General features: G+C 34.6%; 1 protein-coding gene across 3 annotated transcripts; it reads left to right on the top strand.

The window, feature by feature from the left end:
* Positions 1-1,528: 1,528 nt before the first annotated feature.
* On the top strand, positions 1,529-23,693 carry LOC105794047 (protein NO VEIN). Of its 3 annotated transcripts, XR_008194369.1 has the most exons (15): positions 1,529-2,111; positions 2,881-3,215; positions 3,929-4,583; positions 5,589-5,693; positions 6,826-6,985; positions 7,558-9,296; positions 10,185-10,394; positions 11,205-13,457; positions 13,848-13,957; positions 14,741-15,137; positions 15,214-15,531; positions 16,247-16,504; positions 17,090-18,462; positions 19,982-20,021; positions 23,675-23,693. XR_008194369.1 is itself a non-coding variant. In XM_012623029.2 (13 exons), exons 1-13 carry the CDS (start codon positions 1,590-1,592, stop codon positions 18,245-18,247), a joined length of 8,220 nt encoding a protein of 2,739 aa, XP_012478483.1. In that variant the 5' UTR covers positions 1,529-1,589; the 3' UTR covers positions 18,248-18,784. The 3 variants fall into 3 exon arrangements, 1 of the variants encoding a protein (XP_012478483.1); XR_008194368.1 differs by lacking the exon at positions 23,675-23,693 and having other exon boundaries at positions 19,982-20,153; XM_012623029.2 differs by lacking the exons at positions 19,982-20,021; positions 23,675-23,693 and having other exon boundaries at positions 17,090-18,784.
* Positions 23,694-24,248: the final 555 nt, after the last annotated feature.

Below are 24,248 nucleotides of genomic sequence, written 5' to 3'. Positions count from 1 at the left end.
TCAAAGTATTTGATAATTTTCATTATACCATTTTATAATTTTATATGTTTTCTTATAATTTTAATTACTTTTATTTTTAAGGGAATTTTTAATAATTTTGAAATTTTAAAATAATTTTACTTTTTCTAATAATTTCTATAAATTTTCTTAGGCTTATGGTAGAAAAGGGCTTTGAAGAATTTAAAAAAAAAATCAATTAACCCTTTTAACTTTTTGCATTCAATTGAGTTCCTAAACTTACAAACTTGATTAAATTGACCCTTTAACTAACTTTGACTGTTAATTACTAACGGAGTCTTTACGTGACCATTTATGGCTGCTAAGCTAGCCAACATGTACTAACGTGATGGTCCACTTTAGTATCAATGCCACATCAGTAAAAAAAAATCAAAATTTTCAAAAAATAAAAATAAATTAAATTTCAAGTTCAGAATGAATCTAGACAAATGATTGTCAGATAAATTTGGATACCCATTTATCCATATTCATTTTGAAATTATAAAAATCATAAAATTATAAAAATTCAATATTGATAATATTTATAAAAATAATTATAAAATGATAAAATATAAAATTTTATAAAATCATATAATGATTTTTATTATAAAATGATAAAATATAAAATTTTATAAAAATCATATAATGATTTTTTATAAATTTTAAAATTTTATAAACGTATATTTTTTTTCTATTTTTATAATTTTAATTATTTTTATTTTAAGGAAATTTTTTACAAAATTGGATTTTTTATAATTTTACTAATTGATCAATATTTTTAATAGTTTTTGTAAATTTTGGTTTTGTAATTTTTATAACATAAATGAAAGAGCTGAATTGGTCAATTTTGTAAGTTTAGGGTTCAATTGGATGTAAAAAGTTAGGAGGGACTTTTTAATTTTTGAAATTCTTGAGTCCCTTTTATACCATTAAGCCATTCTTATGGGGTTTTTTTAATTTTAGAATGAATATGGACAACCATTTGTTTTTACTTGAATTTTCAAAATATTTTTTCAAAAATTTTAATTTTTTTATATTTTTTGTTGATGTGGTACTACCACATCATCAATGGTGTTAATGTGGATCAATTTTATAAGTTTAGGGTTCAATTGAGTGCATAAAATTGAAATGATTGGTTTTAAATAGAATTTTGGACTATTCCATATATTTTATAGTTGAATAGTAAAAAACAAAGTTACTTTTACCGAATGCTTTTTATCTTACTCGAGTTTGAATATAAAATGTCGATTCCAAATTATATTGTTTTTCATTTAGATATTTAAAGTTTTTATTCAAAAGTAGAATTTAAAATATTAATTTTATCTCAAAAGTGTAAAATGTCTAAGAGCATGTTACCTATCATGTTTTTATTGAATGATATCCTATTTTGATGAAATTAATAGCTTATGTATGACTTTTTTTTTTTGTTTTTTTAAATAGATACAAGAAAATGGTACTGAGTTTTAATTTAAGTGAATACGAAAATAAAAGAATTCTAAGATAAAAATCCAAATAAATCGTCACAGTATATAATACGCAAAGCTGACAATGCTAATCCCTCCCCTAAACCTACATCCTTCTTTCCTTTCAAGATGCGCGGTCGCCATAACGGCCACCGTCCCTTCCGCCCCCCTGGCGGCCATCCTCCATCTCAACCACCATTCGAACCTTCAAATCCAAATTTCGCTCTCCAAGGCCCCAACGTTCTCCAATTCCTCCAGGCCCTTATAACTCCAGTCCAACCAAACTTTGCTCTGCAACAAAGCCCTAACAATTTCTTCTTCCAAAACTCTAATGCTTATTCCCTTCCTCAAAACTCTATTATCCCCCAACCACAACCACAACAGGTCAATAACCCCAGCAGCAGCCAAAGTCAGCTCCACAACCATAGAGGCCGCGCCGCCTCTTTCCAAGTCCCGAAGGAAGTCCAGGAAAGAGCAAACCAGGCTGTAAACCAGGCGTGGCGTGAGCTTATTGCTACCGGAAATAGTGTTACGGCATGGAAAGTTTCGGAGGCAGCCTTGGTAGCCCTGCAGGCTGACTCATGGAGCTCGTTTGGATTGGACATGCAGGGGATTCCGTCTCTTCAAAGGCTTATGGCCATTGAAGGAAGGGTAATTACAATACACAGATTATATATCTTTTATATACATACATGCTTAATACATGTATTTTGCAAATTTAGTGGCTCTAAGAATGTTGAAATCCTTTGATGGAATAGGGTCATTTGGATGCTTTGTTTATTGTTTCTGGTAATGATTTTTATAAGATTAGGGTTCAAATCATACTTCTCAAAGAGATATAGAAAGCATGTTTGAACCAGAAAGCAAAGAATACTTCTGAAGAGTCAAAAGATATGATGCCAATAATCTTTGCAGAATGAAATGCATGTTTTTCTTTGGATTAGAATAGTTATGCCAGAAGGGGTATAGCATTTTAATATTTTGATCCTTTTATTATTATTTTTAATCAGTTAAAATCTTGCATTTTTACAATTTTCTTTTGTTTAATTACAAGCAAGCAACTGTGGAAACGTAAGTAGCAGACACGCTAAACAAAGCCTTAAGGCTGGTTTTTTTTTTTTTTTTTTTTTTTGTATTCTGAGAGTTGAAGACATTCATTAGAAAGTTGGAATTACTGACTTAAATAACTGGTGTTTCTTAGTTTTTCCTTTCAAGGGGACAGGCAGGGCATATTTCTCTATCTACATGGAAAGGAGCTTTTCATGTGTAGTAGACAAATTGAAATTTTCTACTGCCCATTTTTTATCGGTGCAAGATGCCAAATGAAGGCTAAATTATATATTATTTGAAACATAATGGTTATTTTTCTTTCTTTTTTTATTCTTTTTCTAATTTCTTGCTTTCTTCATCTATTTTCTAGGTAAATGCATTTATCCAATGTTTTGCTGGAGTACGAAGAATTACTACATTGTATGAGTTGGAGCTGGCAATATGTGAGAATGAGGGTGTTAGGACATATGAGAAGCTGGAGCTTGGCCCTTTGCTTCGTCATCCACTTATCTTGCGTTATTTTTCAGTTAAAAATTGTACAGAAGTGTTTAAAATAACAAGTGAGGACATAATTGCTCACATCCATGAATTCATTGACGGCCACAAAAAGCAAGAAATTCTTATTGATGAATTTCTGGAGTTTGTTGCTGACAAGCAAGCTGCCACAAGCAAGGAAAAGCTTGGTGTGCGTATTCGGAGCTTGGCGTATGTATTCCATATCTCTGTACTTCCTTTAACTAGAAAGAAAGAAGTAGGAAAAGTCTGATGCACTGATAGAAACCAGTGCCTTGAGAACTTCATAGAACAGTTTCGAACAAACATCGCTAATTTTGATTTTGGTATTTGCTTTTAGGGATGTGGCGTTGTTTTCTCAAAAATTAGTTTATAATGCTTATAGATTACAACCTCCAATGTCTTGGTTGTTGCTTCAAAGGCACATTTTAGATAATTATGACCTGATAAAATTTTCATTAATACAGTAATAAAATAATTTATCGTTATCCTTAACAGAAGCGGAGTTGGCTTTTTTTCTTCATAGCTTACAAATCTATTACACTTTAAGAACTTTCTTCTTAAATTAAAAACCTAATGTTACTTTCATTGTTTGTTTCTTTTTTCTTTCTATATGACATCCTATAATTTGTTTATTGCATGATTAATTTTATGTTACTCTTTGTATGATATCCTTTTGGTGAATTGTTACATGTTTTGTTTCTTTCCAGTTTCTATCTGATATCCTATAATCTTTTTCTAAGGCTTAATTGGGCATTAACATCATGCATTTGAATACATTACCTTACGAAGTCAACTTCTGATAGCCTACCACATCTTATAGTGTCATATTCACTGACCACATCCTAATTTGACAGCAAATCTGATATTATAGTATATTGAAATTGTTACTGTTGTGATCATAGGATGTATACTGGTTTTATCAAGAAGGCTGAGGGAAAGAGAGACTTTGAGGTAAAGAAATGCCAAAAGGGGCTGAAGCTAAGAAAACATTGCAAGGGTCTTAAGCTAAAAGAACGATATATGAACATATCACAGCAAGTTGAGTCATTTATGTCAGTACACAAGGATTTTTGTGGCAAGCATATACGATTTGATTCCTCAAGCACAGAGGAGGAAGATGCCAGTGACAGTGCTCATGAACATGAAAGGAATGACAATGATGAAGGCAGTGACTCAGAGTTGCCATCAGAAGTTATTAGTAGCTCTGATCGGGTTAGTAGTTGTCCTTACCCTTCTGCAGCAGAAGAGTTGATAAGGCTTGGCTTGAAAGATAGAATGCCTAAACCTTCTCCTGCTACTGCTAGCTCAAAGCGCAATGACTGTACAGGGCCATACAAAAGGAAAAGAAAAATTGATAGTCCCAGTCCTTCCATCTCTAGACCACCTAAGCTAAGCAGAAGAGATGGACTCAAGCAAGCTACTATTCCAAATGAAAATGGAAATCAATCCAAAGACCTTAGTAGTTTAGATGAAGCTGATATTTTGCTCTCTAATAACTTGATGAAGACATTCATCACAACCTGGAAGGAGGCATGTAGGGAGCACACAATGGAAGAGGTTAGTTCACTCTTTAAAATAGTTTAGTGGTTTATTTTTGTTTCTCCATCCCAATACAATTAGTTGTCTCTTCCTGAGGAATCTGCAATATTTCAAAAGAATCTGCCTAGACATATGGTGCACTAGGATTGTGAAATCATGGATTGTAGGTTTAGGGACATGGAAGGATTAAAACTTAAACAGTGTCTATTCACTTGAGAGAGGATATTAAAGGATTGCTAAAAAGTTTGCACCTCAACTTGCACCACTATGTGATGTTAAAGAATGAGCAATGTGATTATTTGAAGAGGGCCCCTAGTCCACTGCATGACCTGTCTATTGTGTTTGCTTGTCTTGTGTCGTAGTAGTTATTTTATCCATGGAACTTTTAATTAGAGATCTCATCTAGTGTTTCCTCTGTTTTGTCTCTTTTCAATTTGATAAGCGTTTTGAACTTGCTGTGTCTATTCTTCTATGTTCATGCTTCTCTGCTGCAAATATTTAAATTGCAAGTTATGGTTGTAATTAGTCATGGCAATTTTCTTGTCTTCTAAATGTAATGTGCTTGTTGGTATTCTCTTTTAATGAAACTTTAGATGTTCCTTATTAGTTTTGTCTCTTAAAATTAGAAAAATTACCCATCACTCAAGTTGTATCTCAGAAATCATTAAAAATGAAGTAATACCCCTTGTAGAATATTTACATACGTTGCACTTCAATTCAGAGGAGTGCACCATTTTCAGCTTTGTTACTTATTTGCAGTTCCTCACTTCTTTTACTTAACTTTATAATATTAGGATCTGAACTATATATTCAAATACATGAATCCAGGATGAAGAATTTTAATAATTTCAATTTATAATCCTAGGATTTTAACAATTGCACTGAGCTCCAAGCCTTTCCAATTCTCACGAGTACTTGTATAATTCTGAATGTTAACTACATGATGTTGGACATTGAATATTTTTCGTTTGTTTTATTCACGCTTTAATATGATGTTCATTTTCAATTCTGATTTATTCATAGGTTCTACAAAGAATGCTTTGCTTTTACAGCTCAACAGCTCAGAAGAGGAAGAAAATGAAGTCAATGCTTTCTTCTTATCCATTTATTGGATTACTAAATGTTGCTGTAAGTCTAATTTGCTTAGCTGATTGCAGTAAGCTGTGCTAATTGCTGCAAAACTAGTAAAAGCTCCTCTCATCCTCACTGTTACTTTTTCTTTTTTGTTTTTTATTTTTTTTCTGGGACTTGAAGAGCATCTGCATATTGCATAATATTTTTTTTCTTACAATCGCATAGTAAATCATACTCCTGTTTTTACCTTGTCCTGGAAAAATCTATTTTCATATGATTGAGGCTTTTACCTAGGTGCCAAGTTTCATCCCTACTTAGTAAAAGCTTCTTCAACCCCTTCAGTTGAGGCACCTTTTATTGAGACACTTAACTTTGATGCCTAGGGTTTATGCCTTAAAAGGTAGTTGGCATAAGAAAGCTCGAAAGGTAAGGTCTTGGTGCAATATTATAACCACTGGTGACATTAAATCTTTGTGTTTGATTTTGCCTAGAAACGATTTAACACAAAATAACCTCACTACCATTAATAAGATTAATTAAAAGGAAGCAGAATTTTCAATTTTTATTGAATGAACAATTTTAAAAACAAGAGTTCATTGTTCTGTGAAAATTATAAGGTATTAACCAGTTCCAATGAGTATAATTCAAAGTTATTGACTTGTTCACAGTTAAGAGCTACAATAGTTGTCTTGTATAAAATGATTAAAAAGTGGAAATTTGCTTTAAAAAACTAAAATTAGGAGAGAACTGCATTTTGGTTGGCACCACTTTGATGGTAAATTTTCCCTAAATTGATTTTGAAGATTACTTTTCCCCGTGATAGAACATCTCCACCCTTTTGTATGGGATCTAAAATTACCTTGCAAGGTAGCAATCTCATCACTCTAGGTGATCTATGCTTACTGCCATTTAGGATTCCCTAGTTACTACCAAACATAGTGATCTAGTCATGGTGATTAGATCACTCTCTATTCTAGATCACCCCATTCCAAATGCCAACTTGGCTGAATCTCTTCTTTGTGCCTTGCTTCTTAGGTGGTACAACAGTCCTAGCACCTTTGGGGTGCCAGTGACTGCACTGATGCTTCCAGTCCATTTACGAATTCCTATCTGCTAGGTATGCTTATTGTGACAAGTTATTTTGAGATCCAGGATTGTGGTAAAATTTTTTTTTTCAATATTACAGGTGACATCTATCAAAAAAGGAATGTGGGATAGTATGTATGATACTATTCAAGGAGTCAGAAAATTGGAATTGACTACCACATCTGATAATTGTTCTGAATATGAGAGCATCGATGTTGAACCAAGTGAGAAGGATGCATTGATCCCCACAAGTATAGATTGTAAGTAGTCTTTGCTTTATTGATTTCTATTGCCAAAAGAAAAAGAAAAAGGTTCTAGTATGATTTCATGGTTTTGTTTCTTCATTATTTATTAAATATGGTTAAATACTTACAGGAAATATATTTTTCCCCTTGTTATTTCTACTAAAAGGGAATCCTTTTCATTTGTGTTTTGTATGAATTTGGTTTAACATTTTTTTGTAGCAGCATTTTAATGATTTCTGTTTTTCTTTTTCTCTAGAAATGGGCCTAATTGATTGTTGGGTTGCATTTGAAAGTAGTAGTTATTTTTTATATTTCAGGGTGTTGGATCATTTTCCAAAAAGCTAATTTAAGTTTCTCCCTCCGTTGAACTTCTCACTTGACCTGCCAAGGCTTATATTTTTGTGTCTGAGTAGTAATGCAATGATGCAAGAACTATTTGGCAGTTAAAGATTTATCTTTTTTTTACAGCCACCTGTTTTTGTACAAAAATAGTTTGTTGCTTTCATTATTCCCCAGTCCTTTGATTCTTCTCTTCAGAGATTTCAGTGCTCATTTGATATAACTGTCTCAGTTTACACTACGTGCAGGTGTGACAGTGGAAGATGTTATCAAGAAAATTAATGCTTATTTTAAGCATAATCAAGAAATTGGTAAATCACTTAAAGAGCAAAAGTTAGTTTTGCTGAGGAAGCTGTTTAACTGTGAGTCTTGGCTGGCTGAGCAATTTTATGTTAAGGACTTTAAGTCCCTTGGTCTTGGAGAGTTCTTCATGTTTCTAGAAAGACATGCTTCATTATTACCTATTGAATTGCATAAACTCTTGGCTGCTGAAATATGTGAAAAGTCTCCTTTAGAGGTTTGCATTCTCCAGCATCTGTTGATTGCTTTCATATCACAGGCTTCATATAATTTACAGGACAATCAAATTATTACCAAGGAGGTTATTAGTAAACTGCTGATGAAGCAATGTCCATTGTTCAATTTCAAAGTTAAGGAAAATGGTTCGATGGAAGATTTTCTGGAATTTGTGGAGAAATCCAAGAATGATATAAGTTCCAAATGTGTTATATTTTCAGCGTCATTGTTGGGAATGTGCCATGATGGTCATTCATTGGCCTATGATGAGAACCATTCATCAGAAACTTCTGTCCAGAATCTTAGGAAGGTTAAATCAGCTGCTTCCAAGGATGCAATGGCTGTTTTGCTTAGGGCCCCAATGCTGTCAGATCTATATTCATGGTCACACTGGGATGTTTTATTTGCTCCTTCTCTTGGTTCTCTTATATTGTGGTTGTTTAATGAAGTCCGTGCAAAAGAGTTATTGTGCTTGGTGACAAAAGATGGGAAAGTTGTCCGTATTGATCAATCAGCCACTATTGATTCATTTTTGGAAGCTGCTCTTAAGGGATCTGCCTTTGAAACAGCTTTGATGCTGCTGTCTTTGTGTTCTATAACTGGGGGAATAAAGCACCTCCCCTTAGCCCTCCTTAAACACCATGCACAGATGGCTTTTGAAGTCCTTTTGAAAAACCAAATGGAGAACATTGAAGCAGATGATTACCAGAATTCTATTATGAATGGAAAAGCACCATTTAGGCCAAAATTTCGGGAAGATGTTTCTGTTGGCAATTCGGCTAATGGATTACTCATTAACTTGATCGAAATGAAAAAAACTGCATCTCATGCTTCAAGGTTTTTCCTTGATTGTCTATGTTATCTACCTTCAGAATTTCATGGTTGTGCAGCTGATATATTACTTCATGGGATGCGGGCTGTAATTAAAAATTGCCCCTCAGCTATTTTGAGTGCATGCAACGAACTGAATCAGCGTGTTATGCTACATGAATTAGGCTTTTCTCTTGGCATAGTGGAGTGGATACAGGATTACCACGTATTTTGTTCCACTGATATGAGTAACTTGTTTCTTTCCTCTGAGGGATTAGGGATGAAAACCAGTATGTCTGAGTTAAAAACAAGGTCAAACTTTTTGCAAAATGCAATAGATAGGCCATCCTATGCTGAGAAAGAAATGATAGTGTCTGATCGGACAGACAAGAAAGCTGCAGTTTGTGACACAATTAGTTGTGAAGAAGTTTCTGCTGAGAGAATGGGTTATAAGAACAGAGAACGATCGTCTGAAGTTGATGAACAGACAGATGCGGCCCTGGTTATTGAATCGATCAGGCAAGATGAGTTTGGTCTGGATCCAAGTCTTTCAAGTGTGGAGAGTAGCTTGTTGAAGAAGCAACATGCTCGCTTGGGGAGAGCACTCCATTGTCTTTCTCAGGAGTTGTACTCTCAGGACTCACATTTTCTTCTTGAGCTTGTAAGTTTGTTTTTTGTTTTTCATTTGTGCAAAGTAGGACTGCTCAAATAATGTTTAAATGGATTAAGTGTCTGTCCACATAGTTGATTATGGAACTTAAATTTCTATACTAGAAAGAAGGAACAATTCTACTCCATATATGCTTAGAAATATGTTTAGAGGACAAATTTATCTTCAGATATTCCACCTGGCGTATCTGTATTCTTGAACGTCTTTATTATTTTCCATGCTACCTACCAATGAGGTTGTTTTCTTCTTGTTTTAGATGGAAAGGATATGTTATTCTTTTCGGCTAACCGTTGTACATTCTCCTGTGATCTTCCTTGCTGTTACTATGGGTCCTCTGTAGCATCATCATGTTGTATTTGTTAGTTGAAATGTTTTTAATACTTACAGTTGAATTTGCAAAATTTGCTTGGATATCGCTCTCCCTCTATGTGTGTGTGTGTGTGTGCATCTTTTTTTTTTTTGTACTCCATCTCACAATAGCTGTTGAAAAGGCATAGGAAGCAATATAGCACTTACTGATTAATGTTTTTGTTTTCCTCTCATAATAGAGTAGTTTCTGGTTTTCTTTGCTCTAAGTTAAAATTATTGAAGGGTGTTGTTGGATGCTAGATAATCAGCCTTTCCCTTTTTATGGTGGAAAATACTTTTTGGACATCTGAAAAATAGAAATATGTGTTCTCATTATGGGTAGAGGGAGTATTGAGATTTCCTGACAGCTGCTCTTTAATGGTGAAGTGTTAATTGGATCTAGTTAAGCTTTCTGTTGCTAGAAGTTGGGACTCTTTCTATGAGATAGTGGAAATACTGAATTTTTCTGAACCACTTCTGCTAAATGGTAAAATGTTTAGCTGCATCTAACTAAGTCTCATGTTGCTTCAGGTTCAAAATGCGGATGACAATGTCTACTCTGAAAACGAGGAACCAACTCTAGCTTTTATTGTTCAAGAGTCAGGTATAATTGTTTTAAATAATGAACAAGGCTTTTCTGCTCAGAACATCAGAGCACTTTGTGATGTTGGAAGCTCAACAAAAAAAGGATGTTCTGGCTACATAGGGAAGAAAGGCATTGGTTTCAAATCTGTTTTTCGGGTACAATAACTTATTTTTCAGTGCTATTTCATATTATCTTATTCTCTGATTTGTCCTGTTCAAGTAATGTCAGACGTTACCTCGTTTCAATATCTAGACTAGAAGGCATAAATGTAAGAAGAAAAGTTGGGTGAATAGTATAGATAGCAATAGGAGTTAAACAAGACAAATATTGTGGTTCCAATCATTCTGCTCAAATCAATCTATATAGCATCTAGCTTCTTTAAATAGGAAAACTTTAATTTTTCAGAATTAAGTTTGTCCGTCTTTGCCTTTCATACCCGGAAGAAGAATGAAATTTCCTTTACAACCCAAATTTCAGTACTCTATTCTTTAGAATCTAAAAATTGGCTATAAATTGTAAGTAGATAGTTACAAACGTCGTGATTTTCTTTTCATTAAGGTAGAACGTACCATTCATTGCTCTGATTAATTACTTTTGGAAGCATGGTAGGAAACCCCATACCATTGCACTTTTAAAAGTAACCCTTCATAATTACATTTCTTAAAGGTAGATTTTCTTTTTTTTGAGTGTTGTTTTCTTCATTAGATGAGTTTACAGTCACCACTTATGGTGAAGATTTTAATTTCCTATGAGTAATAGTTTTATTTTGGACCTGTACTTTCTACAAGAATTCAATTGCATTTTATTTTCCATTAAATCATTCAGTTGTTCATTGTGCCAATCTACAACTGACTTGAAAATATTTTTCCTGAAATGTTTGCTACATAAATCTAAACTGATAGGTACTTACTATTTGTGTTGTTTAAATTGTGGCTTCATGAGTTATGTTCTCTTGTAATTTGCAGGTTACAGATGCCCCTGAGATTCACTCCAATGGGTTTCATGTAAAGTTTGATATAAGTGATGGTCAGATAGGTTTTGTTTTGCCTACTCTAGTACCTCCTTGTAATGTTGACTCTTTTAAAATGCTGTTGGGTGGAGACACTAGTCAGCTGGTTAATAAGTGTTGGAACACTTGCATTGTACTTCCTTTCAGATCAGTTACATCTAAAGGAAATGATATGAACAATATTGTCTCCATGTTTTCGGATCTCAATCCTTCTTTGTTACTCTTTCTCCACAGGCTCCAGTGTATTGTGTTTCGGAACATGCTCAATGATTCATTTGTTATTATGAGAAAAGAAATTGTGGGAAATGGTATTGTAAAGGTTTCATGTGGGGTGGAAAACATGACATGGTTTGTAGCATCCCAAAAATTGCAGGCTGATTTCATTCATCGTGATGTGCAAATAACAGAAATTTCAATAGCATTTACACTGCTGGAGACTGATTGTGGATGTTACAGACCATTTCTGGACCAACAACCTGTTTTTGCTTTTCTTCCTTTAAGGACATATGGCCTGAAATTTATTCTTCAAGGTGATTTTGTTCTTCCTTCATCTAGAGAAGAAGTTGATGTAGATAGTCCGTGGAACCAGTGGTTATTGTCAGAGTATCCTAGTTTGTTTGTTTCTGCAGAGAGATCATTTTGTTCTCTACCCTGTTTCCGGGAAAATCCAGGAAAAGCTGTTTCAGTTTACATGAGCTTTGTTCCACTTGTTGGGGAAGTGCATGGATTTTTTTCCTCCCTTCCTCGGATGATCATATCTAAGTTACGAATGTCAAATTGCTTAATTTTGGAAGGAGACAAAAGCAAATGGGTACCATCCTGCAAAGTTCTAAGAGGCTGGACTGAATCAGCTCGTAAGCTTTTTCCTGATTCCTTGCTCCATGATCACCTTGGTCTTGGTTATTTGGACAAGGATATAATTTTGTCTGATGCATTGGCAAGGGCATTAGGTATCCAAGACTATGGTCCTGAAGTTCTGGTCCAAATTATATCTTCTTTGTGTAAAAGAGGAAATGGACTTAAACCAATGGGCCTAGCTTGGATATCCTCTTGGCTGAATGAGTTCTATGCAATCTCATTCCAGTCTTCTGGACAGGCATCAATGAATTGTGAAATAGAAACTGTTCTCGTAGAAACTCTTAGAAAAACTCCATTTATTCCTCTTTCAGATGGCACCTTTACCTCTGTTGATGAAGGGACAATTTGGTTACATTCTGATGTTATAAACACTGTGTTTGAAGGTGATCTTGGACTTGAAGCTTTTCCTACATTGTATGCTAAACTTCGGTTTGTCAGTCCTGCCCTTTTTTCTGAAACAGCTGTCAGTATCTCATGCATAGGAAACATTACTAGTGTGCTTCATAATATTGGTGTCCAGCAGCTCTCTGCACATGAAATAATTAAGGTACATATTTTGCCAGATATGTCTGATGAAAGAGTCAAAACTAGTGACAAAAATTTGATGATAGATTACCTCTGCTTTGTGATGATTCACTTACAATCTAGCTGCCCCAGTTGTCGTGTTGAGAGGGATTACATTATCTCAGAGTTGCGAAATAAAGCTTTTATATTAACAAATTATGGCTTCAAAAGACCAGTTGATGTATCAGTACATTTCAGCAAAGAATTCGAGAACCCTGTGAACATAAATAGGTTGATTAATGGTGTGGATCTGAAATGGCATGAGGTTGATAAGACATATCTGAAGCATCCAGCTTCTAGATTGCTCTCTTCTGGATTGAAGAAGTGGAGGGAATTTTTCCTGGAAATTGGTGTCACTGATTTTGTGCAAGTGGTTCAACTTGATAAAAGTTTTGTGGATATGTCTCATACTGTTCTTCAGAGCTTGTCATCAGATTGGGACTTAATTTCTCATGGATCAGTTGTTAAGGATTGGGAGTCTTATGAGCTAGTTCAGTTGTTATCCCTGTTGTCTGGAAGTGGCAATCGTGAAGGCTGTAAGTACTTGTTGGAGGTTCTTGATGAATTTTGGGATGTTCATTTTAGTGAAAAAGCTATTGGTTGCTGCAATTTCAAATCTGGCACTGACATTAAAACCTTCAGATCTTCTTTTTTGTGCAAGATTTGTGAGATCCCATGGGTGGTTTCTAGCATGGATGATAAGCTTCACTATCCTAAAGAGTTGTTCCATGACTGTGATGCAGTGCATGCAATCCTAGGTGCATGTGCTCCATATGCTGTTCCAAAGGTTGATTTGATATTGATTTGATGTCATGAATTGTTTCAACTAATTGACCTGTTTTCTGATGTATAAAGAGTTACCAGAGTAATCTGCCAAAAAAAGTGAGAAACTTAAGCAGTCACTTAAAAATTTTATTCTACCTTTTTTTGTGAATTGATATTTAATGTGAAAATTTTAATAAAATGAGCCAAGAGAATAAAAGGCAACTCACTGAATTCTTTTTCCTCCCGCTTCTATGAAATAACAATTAAAATGTGATCTCTTCATAAATGTAACCAGTTGACCCAAATTTGAAAATTTTTCAAATTAGTGCTTAGAGTTCTAACAGTTTGAAATTTTACTTAGCTCCAACATAATAATTTTGCTAACGTTGAGTATAATGTTTTGTCTTTTTAGGTGAGGAATGGAAAGTTAGTAAAGGATATTGGTTTTAGAACTGAAGTTACCATTGATGATGCCCTCAAGATTCTTAAATTATGGAGATCCAACAGCTCTTTCAAGGCCAGGTATTACTGCCATTCTGCTATGTTTTTTAGTCTTTGGCGTTACCGCATATTGTTTGATGAAAAAAGTTTGGCTTGTTCCTATAATTCTAAATTGTCATGGAGCTCCTTAGTTTTTTAAAATTTATATGCAATTTGTGATTGGATGGCGGATGATGTCTCACCCTGCACATCTAACCAGTTGTTACTACAGAGCTGAATGTTATACTACAACTAATGGTTGGGAAGATAGTCTGTCGTCTCTTAATTGTAGCACAAGTGAAAGATATCCATTGGTTTTCTTTTAATTGAAGTACTAAATTTATCAGTACGATACCTAACTTTGGCAATACCTGTAAAGCTTAAAAATGGGGGAGGAAAACCTTGACTTGTACATCTGCCTTTACACTTGAGTACTTAAATCTTGGGAAAGGATAAAGAAGTTTCATTTGCGAAATTTGTGACTTTGTTTCTGGTACTTGGGTGGGAAGCTCTGCAGTTGTTTCTAAGTGAATATTTTGTTGTGTATATTTGTGTTTCTTTCTGGAAAAGAAACTAACTTCATTCTGTTTCTCTTTGGGTTCAGTAATTTGTTGCTGAATGTTGTGATATGATTTATTATTGTGAAGATTTTATTTATAGATAAAGCACATTTTTCATGATAAGAGGGCTCTACTTTAAGAGAAAAATGTAGGGCTCTGAACATCTGATGTATTTTCATTTACCTTTTGTTGTTCTTTGTCTCCAGCTGTTTGATTTTTTATATGCCACCCCTCATTTGAATTAAATGTTCTTATTTGCATGCAGTGTAGCACAAATGTCCAGATTATACACTTTTATTTGGAGTGAAGTACGTAATTCAAGGAAGGAAATTGCTGAGGAGTTCCATGCAGCGTCTTCTATATTTGTTCCATACAAGTTGGCTTCAAGGCCCGATGATGTGGTATCTGGCTTATTCTTGTCTTCTAAAGAAGTGTATTGGCACGATTCAACTGGAGCCATGGACGAAACGTATAATCATTCTCAGTCGGGCTCATCTGAGAACCAATGCCCCTTAAACAGAACACTGTCCAATATTTATCCAGGTCTCCGTGATTTTTTTGTTAATGAATGCAAAGTGCCTGAGAAACCTTCTTTCTGTAATTACCTGGATATTTTGCTACAGTTATCAGCAGTTACTTTACCTTCACAAGCTGCTCATGCCGTAAGTGACTAAACTTAACCGAGTTCATATTGTCCCTTATTAGAGCCATGATCATATATATGATTTTCATTATTAGGTCTTCCAAGTCTTTCTGAAGTGGGCTGATGCACTGAAGTCGGGTTTACTGAGTACTGAAGATATCCATCACATGAAAGAATGTCTTAATAAATCAGAGTATACCGTGCTGCCCACTGTCTTAGATAAGTGGGTTTCCCTGCACCCTTCTTTTGGTTTAGTGTGCTGGTGTGATGATGAGAAACTAAAGAAGAGATTTAAGCATTTGGATAATATTGATTTTCTCTACTTTGGCACTCTCAATGATATTGAGAGAGAGTTACTTCAGACTAAAGTGTCTATTCTAATCCGCACCTTTGGGATTCCTGTTCTTTCAGAGGTAAGACATGTTTGAGTGTGTACTTGTGTCTGATTGAAATCAAGTAGTTCAATTGAATTTTTTACCATTTAGGTGTCCGGAAACTCAATCATATGGCTTAAGCATTTTTTTTGTTTCACTTTTATATTTAATAACAAGTCATCTGTTTTTCGTCTTCATATATTTTTCATCCTTGTGATTTAGTTCCTAATATTGTTAGGAACTTTTACCGTTTTGGATACACTTGTTTATAGGTGTCTGATTGAACCCATGGAAGCTTCGCCATGGTTCAACATTGTTTTCATGGTGATAATGATGATGTTCATTCAATTTGCAGTGCATGCACCATATGCATTGTAGCCATTTTGCTTCTTAAGTTTTTAAAAGTTTTAAACTTACAAATTTCCCCAACTCCTTTTTTAAGTTTTACTGTGATCTATTATGGTTTTTTTGCTTATTTGTGCGTCTTTTCTCTTATCTTCAATGTGTTCTTATTGTGCAGAGGATTATTCATGGTCACTTATAAACTTTTAGATTGCTAAATTTGCTTCAATAAGCCTACATATGACCATGGATACATGGAGTTAGTTAAAAATATCCTTAATTGGAAATAAAGGGTTAGCTCAGGTTATTACTAGAAAGAAGTCAGTATGTAGAAGTAATCTCACTTGGCTGAAATTGACCTACTGTATGTTTACTAGCCCTGTCTGCTCCTCATGCTTTTTCTGTTACATAGGTTGTTACTCGTGAAGCAATTTACAGCAAACGAGCAGATGGTAGATTCAAAGCTTCCCTTGTGAATTGGGCTCTACCTTTTGCACAACGCTACTTATACAGTGTTCATCTTGATAAATATATTCAACTCAAGCAATCTGGATTCAGCAATATAAGTGATTTACAAATTGTCGTCGTTGATGAGCTGTACTACAGGAATGTTATAAAGAGCTGTGGCATTGTGTCCAAGAAGAAGTTTCAATGCACCTGTCTTCTTCAGGTATGGCCTGGAATTTTTTTTATTAATGTGATCTATGCTATAGAGCCTACTGAAATCGAATTCCTTGAATTAATTGAAATTTGTTTGTAGGATAGCTGCACCCTCCATGGTATTTTTTTTTTTTGTTTTATTCTCTTGGACCGTTTCATTTGGTAAATTATCTTATTTTGCAAAATGTATAAGAATAGCATTGACTCTAACTGTAATTCTAAACAGATGACATTAATGTTCTTTTATGAGTTTTATGCATGGTATTCTGTGTTGCTCGGACTACTCATTTCTTTTGAAACACTAGTGTCCAAAATTTCTTCAGGCATGAGTATGGAGATAAGACTCTCCAAGCCAATAAAGGAAAAACTTGGAAAGTTTAACATATCCATGTCAGATGTGTACTCCTTCCCCAGTTATAAAATAGCTTATCGGTACTCTATAGTTCTTTTCTGAAATATTGTCTCCAGTTATAAAATAAATCTGTAAAATTCCAGTGTCAAACATAGTGGAATTTCTGTATACATTAGGATCAGGATACATATGTTATCTTTATTTTATGTATTAATTATTAAAACCTTTTATTTTATTTTTCAGGATAATATTTTGTACACCACTCCTGAATCAGATTCTCATGCTGTGTATATGGAGCTTTCTTGTTTGTTATTTGATGGAGCTCCGGATTTGCACTTGGCAAATTTCCTTCACATGGTCACAACTATGGCAATATCTGGTTCTAATGAAGAACAGACTGAGTTTTTCATCTTGAACAGCCAAAGGATGCCAAAACTTCCTAATGAAGAACCTGTTTGGTCCCTTTCTTCTGTGACTTCTGAAGCTGAGAGTAATGAATTTCTTGAAAGTTCTGCCACAACAGAAGAAAAAGAGCAACCCACTTCGAAGTCCAAGAAAATTTCAGGGATCTACTCAAACTGGCCACCTGTGGATTGGAAAACTGCACCTGGTCTCAGTAAGAGACCGGCACCTATTTCACAACCAATTAATGGTTCCAAGCACATTGATTCACACACTAGCAGTGATGGTCCAGTTGCAATAGACACTGATATGTTCATGGAAGACAATACAGAAACAACTTCACCAGTTCCAATTTTGCCAGACTCTGAAAGTTTGGATCATCAGTATGGCAACACTACCAATCCAACTGGTTCTGGTGTGAGAACTGCATTTGGCACGGTTGATTCCGGTGTGAGAATCGCATTTGATCCTGTTGATTTAGGTCTAGTATCGGAAAACCCTCAGGTGGTTTCACTTGAATTTACCAAGAGAAATCAGCTTAATACTGGATTCGTTTCATCTGAATTTAGCCAGAGAGATCAGCTTCTTACTGGCACACCCAATACAGCTCAAGCTTTGCTAACTGGGAAACTGGGTGAGCTTGCAGCTTTCAAATACTTTACCGGCACCTCGGGTAAAAAAGTGAAGTGGGTGAATAAAGATAATGAAACCGGATTACCCTATGATCTCGTGGTAGAAGATGAGAGAGGCAATATCGAATACGTTGAAGTTAAAGCCACCAAATCTGCAAGGAAAGACTGGTTCAATATATCAACAAGAGAATGGCAATTTGCTGCTGAAAAAGGTGATTCTTTCAGCATTGCACATGTATTCTTATTAAGCGAGAAGGATGCTAAGATTGCAGTATATACGAATCCTATTAAACTTTGCCAGCTTGGCAAGCTGCAACTGGTTGTTTTGATGCCAAGGCAGCGGAAGGATTCAACAATCGTATCATAACTGGCACCATTTTTATGCGATTATGTGGATTAAATTAACAATATGATCTGAAATTACCTGCGGAACGACCCTTGGTTGGCTACTTTTGATGCTGGAGAACCTGTTGCTTTAATGCTGGAATCACTGTATTATCAGCTAGTATTCAGCTGGATCGGGAGACAAACTCAAGACCCCTGCTATGAAATAATCCGGCCAAGCTGAGTTGTTACACCAAGGTACATTTTTGTTTGCTGAGTAGGATTTTTCAAGAGAATATGGTATCTGAAGTTTATAAATACACCATTTCCAGAATCTGTAACATGATAATTTATACGATAGTTTCATGTACTTTCTAAGGTTGTACCATAAAAAAATTTAAGTGGTGTATACGTGAGCTTTACATTCATGGAATAGAAATTCTTTTATTGTAAACCTATTCTCTCATATAGTTTCCTATAAGATGTATATAGACTTTAACCTTAAACTCGGATGTGAGTGTGAGATAAGATATCTGTTTATCTCGAATATATTTAATTTTCTTAAAAGCCTTTTCATGTATTTGGAGTCTTTAAAGTGTTACGTTCTTGGATCTTGAATATAAGTACTTTAGATGCTCTGGCACTATATTTGTCTTAAGGTAGTGAACACCGGATTGATGGATGCATATTTTTTGATGTTTTTTGTTCTTGTCTTGATATTGGTTAGTATCGATACTTGTGTGTTAAGTGCATCATTTTCTGTTGTGCCAAAAAAACGTTTTCGAACAAGGTTTTATACAACATACAATCCAGTCAATTAAATTTAACGTTTTAAAAAGTATAATCCAATCAAATAAATTTGACATACTAAAAATTAATCCCTAAAAGGATACAAACCAATCAAATAATTTTGATTTGCTTAAAAAGTAATCCGTCAAGGGATATAATTTAGTTATGTAACCCCCGAAATTGGGGTTAGAATTGTGGGGTTAGAAAGCTTAGTTGGTTGGGGTCTATGATTCAGTTGGATTGTTAAGTTTATTTTTGCGCTTTAGGAGGAAAATAAGTCTGTTGTTCAGTGGCAAGCTCTTTGGTAACTTACATTTAGTCTCGGATTGGAGTCCACGTGTATGCAATATGGGAATTGCTTTTTTTTAGAAATTAATTTTGAACGGTTTTGATAAAATCTAATATTGTTATATTATTTTGAAAAATATTTTTATAATAATAATAAGTAAAACCTGATTTGTCTTAAATGATTAATAATAAAAAACTATTGGAGTTTTTAATTTTAATTAAAAGAAAAAAAGGATTCAGGTTATTCTATTTTTCCTCTCTTCTCTCGCATGTTGGCTTCTTTTTCTTCCTCTTTCAGTTTCATATTTTTTGTTCTTTTTGACTATTGTGCTTCTTTTTATATCTGTTTGATCATGCATTAAAGCTCTGGTTTCGGTCATTCAATAGAGGAATTGCGTGATTAGTTTGTTTAAATGTTGAAAAGTGTAAGTGCCTTTGAATTTTAATTTGGTTTTCTAGATTCTTTGTTATTGTTGATTAAGGTTTTAAAATTGTTTTTTTATCTTATAATTGAGTTTCAATTTAGTTCAACAGTGGTAAGTGATCGTTCTTTGGTTCTTGTGAACGTAATAAGATGTGATTTCCTAAACATTTGTATTTGGAGTGATTTTTCTATATATTTTTGTGGTTGTGCCATTTACTTATGTTTCAAACTCACACTGAGCTCGTGTAGCTCATCCCTTTATTTTTTCCCTTTCAGGTAATTCGCGAGTTTAAGCTTCGGACTCGACACACCAGAGGTATCAGAAAGTTTTTGGTGTTGGTTCGGTTTACATAAGATTTCGTTAAGTTTAGTATGACTTATTTAAAAATTATTTTTAAAGCGATTATAATAACTGTAGTATGGGTTTGAGTTTGGATTTTTCGTTAAATTATGTGTTTTCAATTTTGAACAATATTTTGGAAGTTACGTGCGCGGTTTTTAACTAAGCTCTTTGTTACTGTTCCAAAGTTCATACGCTTTTGAGAAATGACCTATGGGCTTCTATTAAAAAGTACACAACATATTTTTCACTATAACACTAGTTTGAAATTTTGGGTTATGATTAGCAAAATCTGACGCATTTTGGAATTGTTCAAGGAATACTAATTTGATTTATTTTTGACTTGTTTTTAACGTCAATTAAACACTAATTGCAAAGCGTAGGTTTAGTTTTTACTAAATTTTGTTAAACATACAAAGAGATTGACTTTTTTAAGAGAAATTTGGAATTCAATAATGTGACCTCCGAAATTCGGTCAAAACTTTTGGGCCAGGTTCTCGGGTGTTACATTTAATGATATCAGAGTTAGGTTTGCAAAAACTCGGCCTGTATTTTTGTATGTTCACATGCGTGTGTATTAAAAATATTTTTGACAAAACATACCACAGAGTTTAGAAAATGTTTTGTGTTTTGAAAATGTTTGTAAAAATAAAATGTCTGAGACCCCGATGCCAGTCCGTGTGAAATTTTGAGATTGTAAGATTATTTCTGTAAGATTGGAACTGTAGTGTTTAGATTTTTATTTTTGTGTTTGGGTTTGGTATTGTAGATCTCTTAAGATTAGTTACGAGGTTCGATATGGATTCTGGTGACAAGCTAAGTCGTTAGGATCAACCTGGTGTGACTCTTGAGGAGTCATCTAGTTCTCTGAGACATGTGTCACTTAAGAGTTGAAGGCCGCTGTGGTTACGCCAACTACGGGTGGTGGTTTTCCGGAGGTAGGTACTGAGGCATTGATTCGGTTAGTAAGAGAAGTTTTAGAGAGTTTTCGAGGCTAATTTAGAGAGAACCAGGGTAATGGTTCAAGGTAGGTGTGTGGACTGTGGGAAGAAAAGGGATCGTAGTCCTTAAGTTCGGAGCCTCAATCTACGAAGCGTGTGAGATCTCAACTGAATGTTAGCAAATGTAATGTCGAAGGTTTTGCTAGTGGCATGGATGTTTCGGTTTGTAGGCATTGTAAGAAGTGTCATCCGGGTGAATGTCGAAAAAAGTCAAGAGCATGTTTCAGATGCGGGTCCACGGAGCATTAAATTAGGGAGTGTTCTTGACGACAGTGAGTCAAGTATGGTTGTGGGATATCTCGGCTTATGTGTAGTGTTGTTTGTGTATGAGTTGACTTTCTGATTGTTGGATAATATGTTGTGTGTGTGATAGTAAGTGAATTGATTTGGTTTAGTGGTTAAATGTTAAAGTGGTGTGTGTGATTTTAAGGTTAAGTATGGTATGGTAGCGCGTTGGGAGTAGAGTGCACAGTGGAAGCGTAGTGGTGAGTCTTGTGCTTAGGCGATAGTACGGTTAGTAGGAAATTTCGAGGACAAAATTTCTTTAAGGAGGGGTGAGTTGTAACGCCCCAAAATTAGGGTTAAAATTGTTCAGGTTAGTTGGTTGGGGTTTGTGGTTCAGTTGGATTGTTAAGTTTGTCTTTGAGCTTTAGGAGAAAAATGAGTTTGTTGTTTAATGGCTAGCTCTTTGGTAGCTTACATTTGGTCTCGGGTTCGAGTCCACCTGTATGCAATGTGGGAATTGTTTTTTTTTTTTGAATTTTTTGTTTTAATTCTTTAAAATTTTTGTAATTAAATTTGAAGGGTTTTGATAAAATCTGATATTGTTATATTATTTTGAAATATATTTTTATAATAATAAGTAAAATCTGACTGGTTTTAAATGATTAATAAAAAAAACTATTGGAGTTTTTAATTTTAATTAAAAAAAAGAAAGGAAAGGAATCCCCAAAATTTTCTGTTCATGTTATTTTATTTTTCCTCTTATTCTCACGCACGTTGGCTTCTTTTTCTTCCTCTTTCAGTTCTATCTTTTTTGTTCTTTTTGGCTATTGTGCTTCTTTTTGTATCTATTTGGTCGTGCATTAAAGCTTTTGTTTCGGTCATTCAATAGAGGAATTGCGTGATTAGTTTGTTTAAGTGCTAAAACATGTAAGTGCCTTTGAATTTTAATTTGGTTTTCTAGATTCTTTATTATTGTTAATTAAGGTTTTAAAATAGTTTGTGTGATCTTGTAATTGAGTTTCAGTTTGGTTCAACAGTGGGAAGTGATCGTTTATTGGTGTTTGTGAACGTAATAAGGTGTGATTTCCTAAACATTTGTATTTGGAGTTATTTTTTCGTGTATTTTGTGGCTGTGCATCAGGTTTAGGGGTGGTTTTGAGGCATGCAGGCGTGTGCCACACACGAGCGGTCCACATGGTCGTGCACCATTTGGAAATTAGGTGTTTTTTGTGACACGCGGTCTAAGGTGGGTCACACGACTGTGTGACCCCTGTTGGGAAAACTTTGTCGATTACATACGGGTGTGTCGTTTAGTCACACGGTCGTGTATCTCAGCCACATGGGCATGTGAATTAGCCACACAGCCGTGTCTTCTCTTCTTCAAAAATTATGCTAATTTTGGTTACAAATGCAAAGCGAGTTACACGGGAAACTTACATGGTCGTGCAACTCAATCACACAAGCATGTGTCGTAGGCACACGACCGTGTGCCTTTTCCACACGACTGTGTTGACCCTCACACGGGCTGGACCCTCCCATACGACCTGGTCACACGGTCGTGTGGCTTTATTTTTTTACTGTTTCTGTATTTTTTTTCCTTTTTACAAATCGATACGATTTAGACCCTGAATGATCCTATGTTAGTTTAAGTTCTATAGGAGTGTGTGAGATCTTGATTTTGTTGAAACTAATTATGAAATGTTATTTATATGTGTAATGTTGTATTTGCGAGCACGTATTTGATATTGGGCTTTTAATTATGTTATTTATATAAGTTTGGATGCAATAAATGTGTTTTGCTGCGTTTAGTTGAATGTAGGCATGTGAATTCTGGTTTTGTTACTTTGGTTATGAGGAAGTTTGTTTCTATATGTCTGTTTGTATATTATGTACATATTTTTGCATTTGCATAAAACTAGGGTTTTGGCTGTGAAGAGAAAGAAGTCGGTTCTAAGCAGTCAAACTGCAAAATTATTTTGAAAGTGGTACATCCGCAATGCATATATATATGTCAACTGAGTGACTGAGACCCACTACCTTGGTGTGTAGGGTGGACGAGCCTATAATAGCCCTTTGTGGTGTGTAGGGTGCCCTACTATAGCCCAATTGTTGTGTGCAGGGTGGTCGGAGTGGTGTTTTGGTTGGTTGGGTGGGTTTTTGATCTATGCATTCATTACACATCTAAAAACATGATTGACAAAGTTAATACTGAATAATATGTTTGCGTACCATTTTTAGTAGAAATAAAATTCGTAAACAGAATACCAATTTGAGAATTTCGTATGTTTTTGGTATAGGTATGTTTCTTAAATATTTTTTGTGTTGTTCTGTTTCTGCCATTTACTTATGTTTCAAACTCACACTGAGCTCGTATAGCTCATCCCTTTATTTTTTCCCTTTCAGGTAATTCGCGAGTTTAAGCTTCAGACTCGGTACATCAGAGGTATCAGAAAGTTTTTGGTGTTGGTTCGGTTTTCATAAGATTTCGTTAAGTTTAGTATGGCTTATTTAAAAATTATTTTTAAGGCGATTATAATAACTGTGGTTTGGGTTTGAGTTTGGATTTTTCGTTAAATTATGTGTTTTCGGTTTTGAACAACATTTTGGAAGTTACGCGCACGGTTTTTAACTAAGCTCTTTGCTACTATTCCAAAGTTCATATGCTTTTGAGAAATGACCTATGGTCTTCTATTAAAAAGTATACAACATATTTTTCACTATAACACTAGTTTGAAATTTTGGGTTACGATTAGCAAAATCTGATGCATTTTGGAACTATTCAGGGAATACTAATTTGATTTTTTTCTGACTTGTTTTTAACACCAATTAAACACTAATTACAAAGCGTAGGTTTAGTTTTTATTAAATTTTGTTAAACATACAAAGAGAGTGACTTTTTTAAGAGAAATTTGGAATTCAATAATGCGACCTCCGAAATTCGGTCAAAACTTTTGAGTTGGGTTCTCGGGTGTTACAT

This window comes from Gossypium raimondii, chromosome 3 (assembly GCF_025698545.1).
Source record: "Gossypium raimondii isolate GPD5lz chromosome 3, ASM2569854v1, whole genome shotgun sequence".
Classification (NCBI taxonomy): domain Eukaryota; kingdom Viridiplantae; phylum Streptophyta; class Magnoliopsida; order Malvales; family Malvaceae; genus Gossypium; species Gossypium raimondii.
Note: the sequence above shows the minus strand (reverse complement) of the source record. Positions and strands in the feature narration are given on the sequence as shown.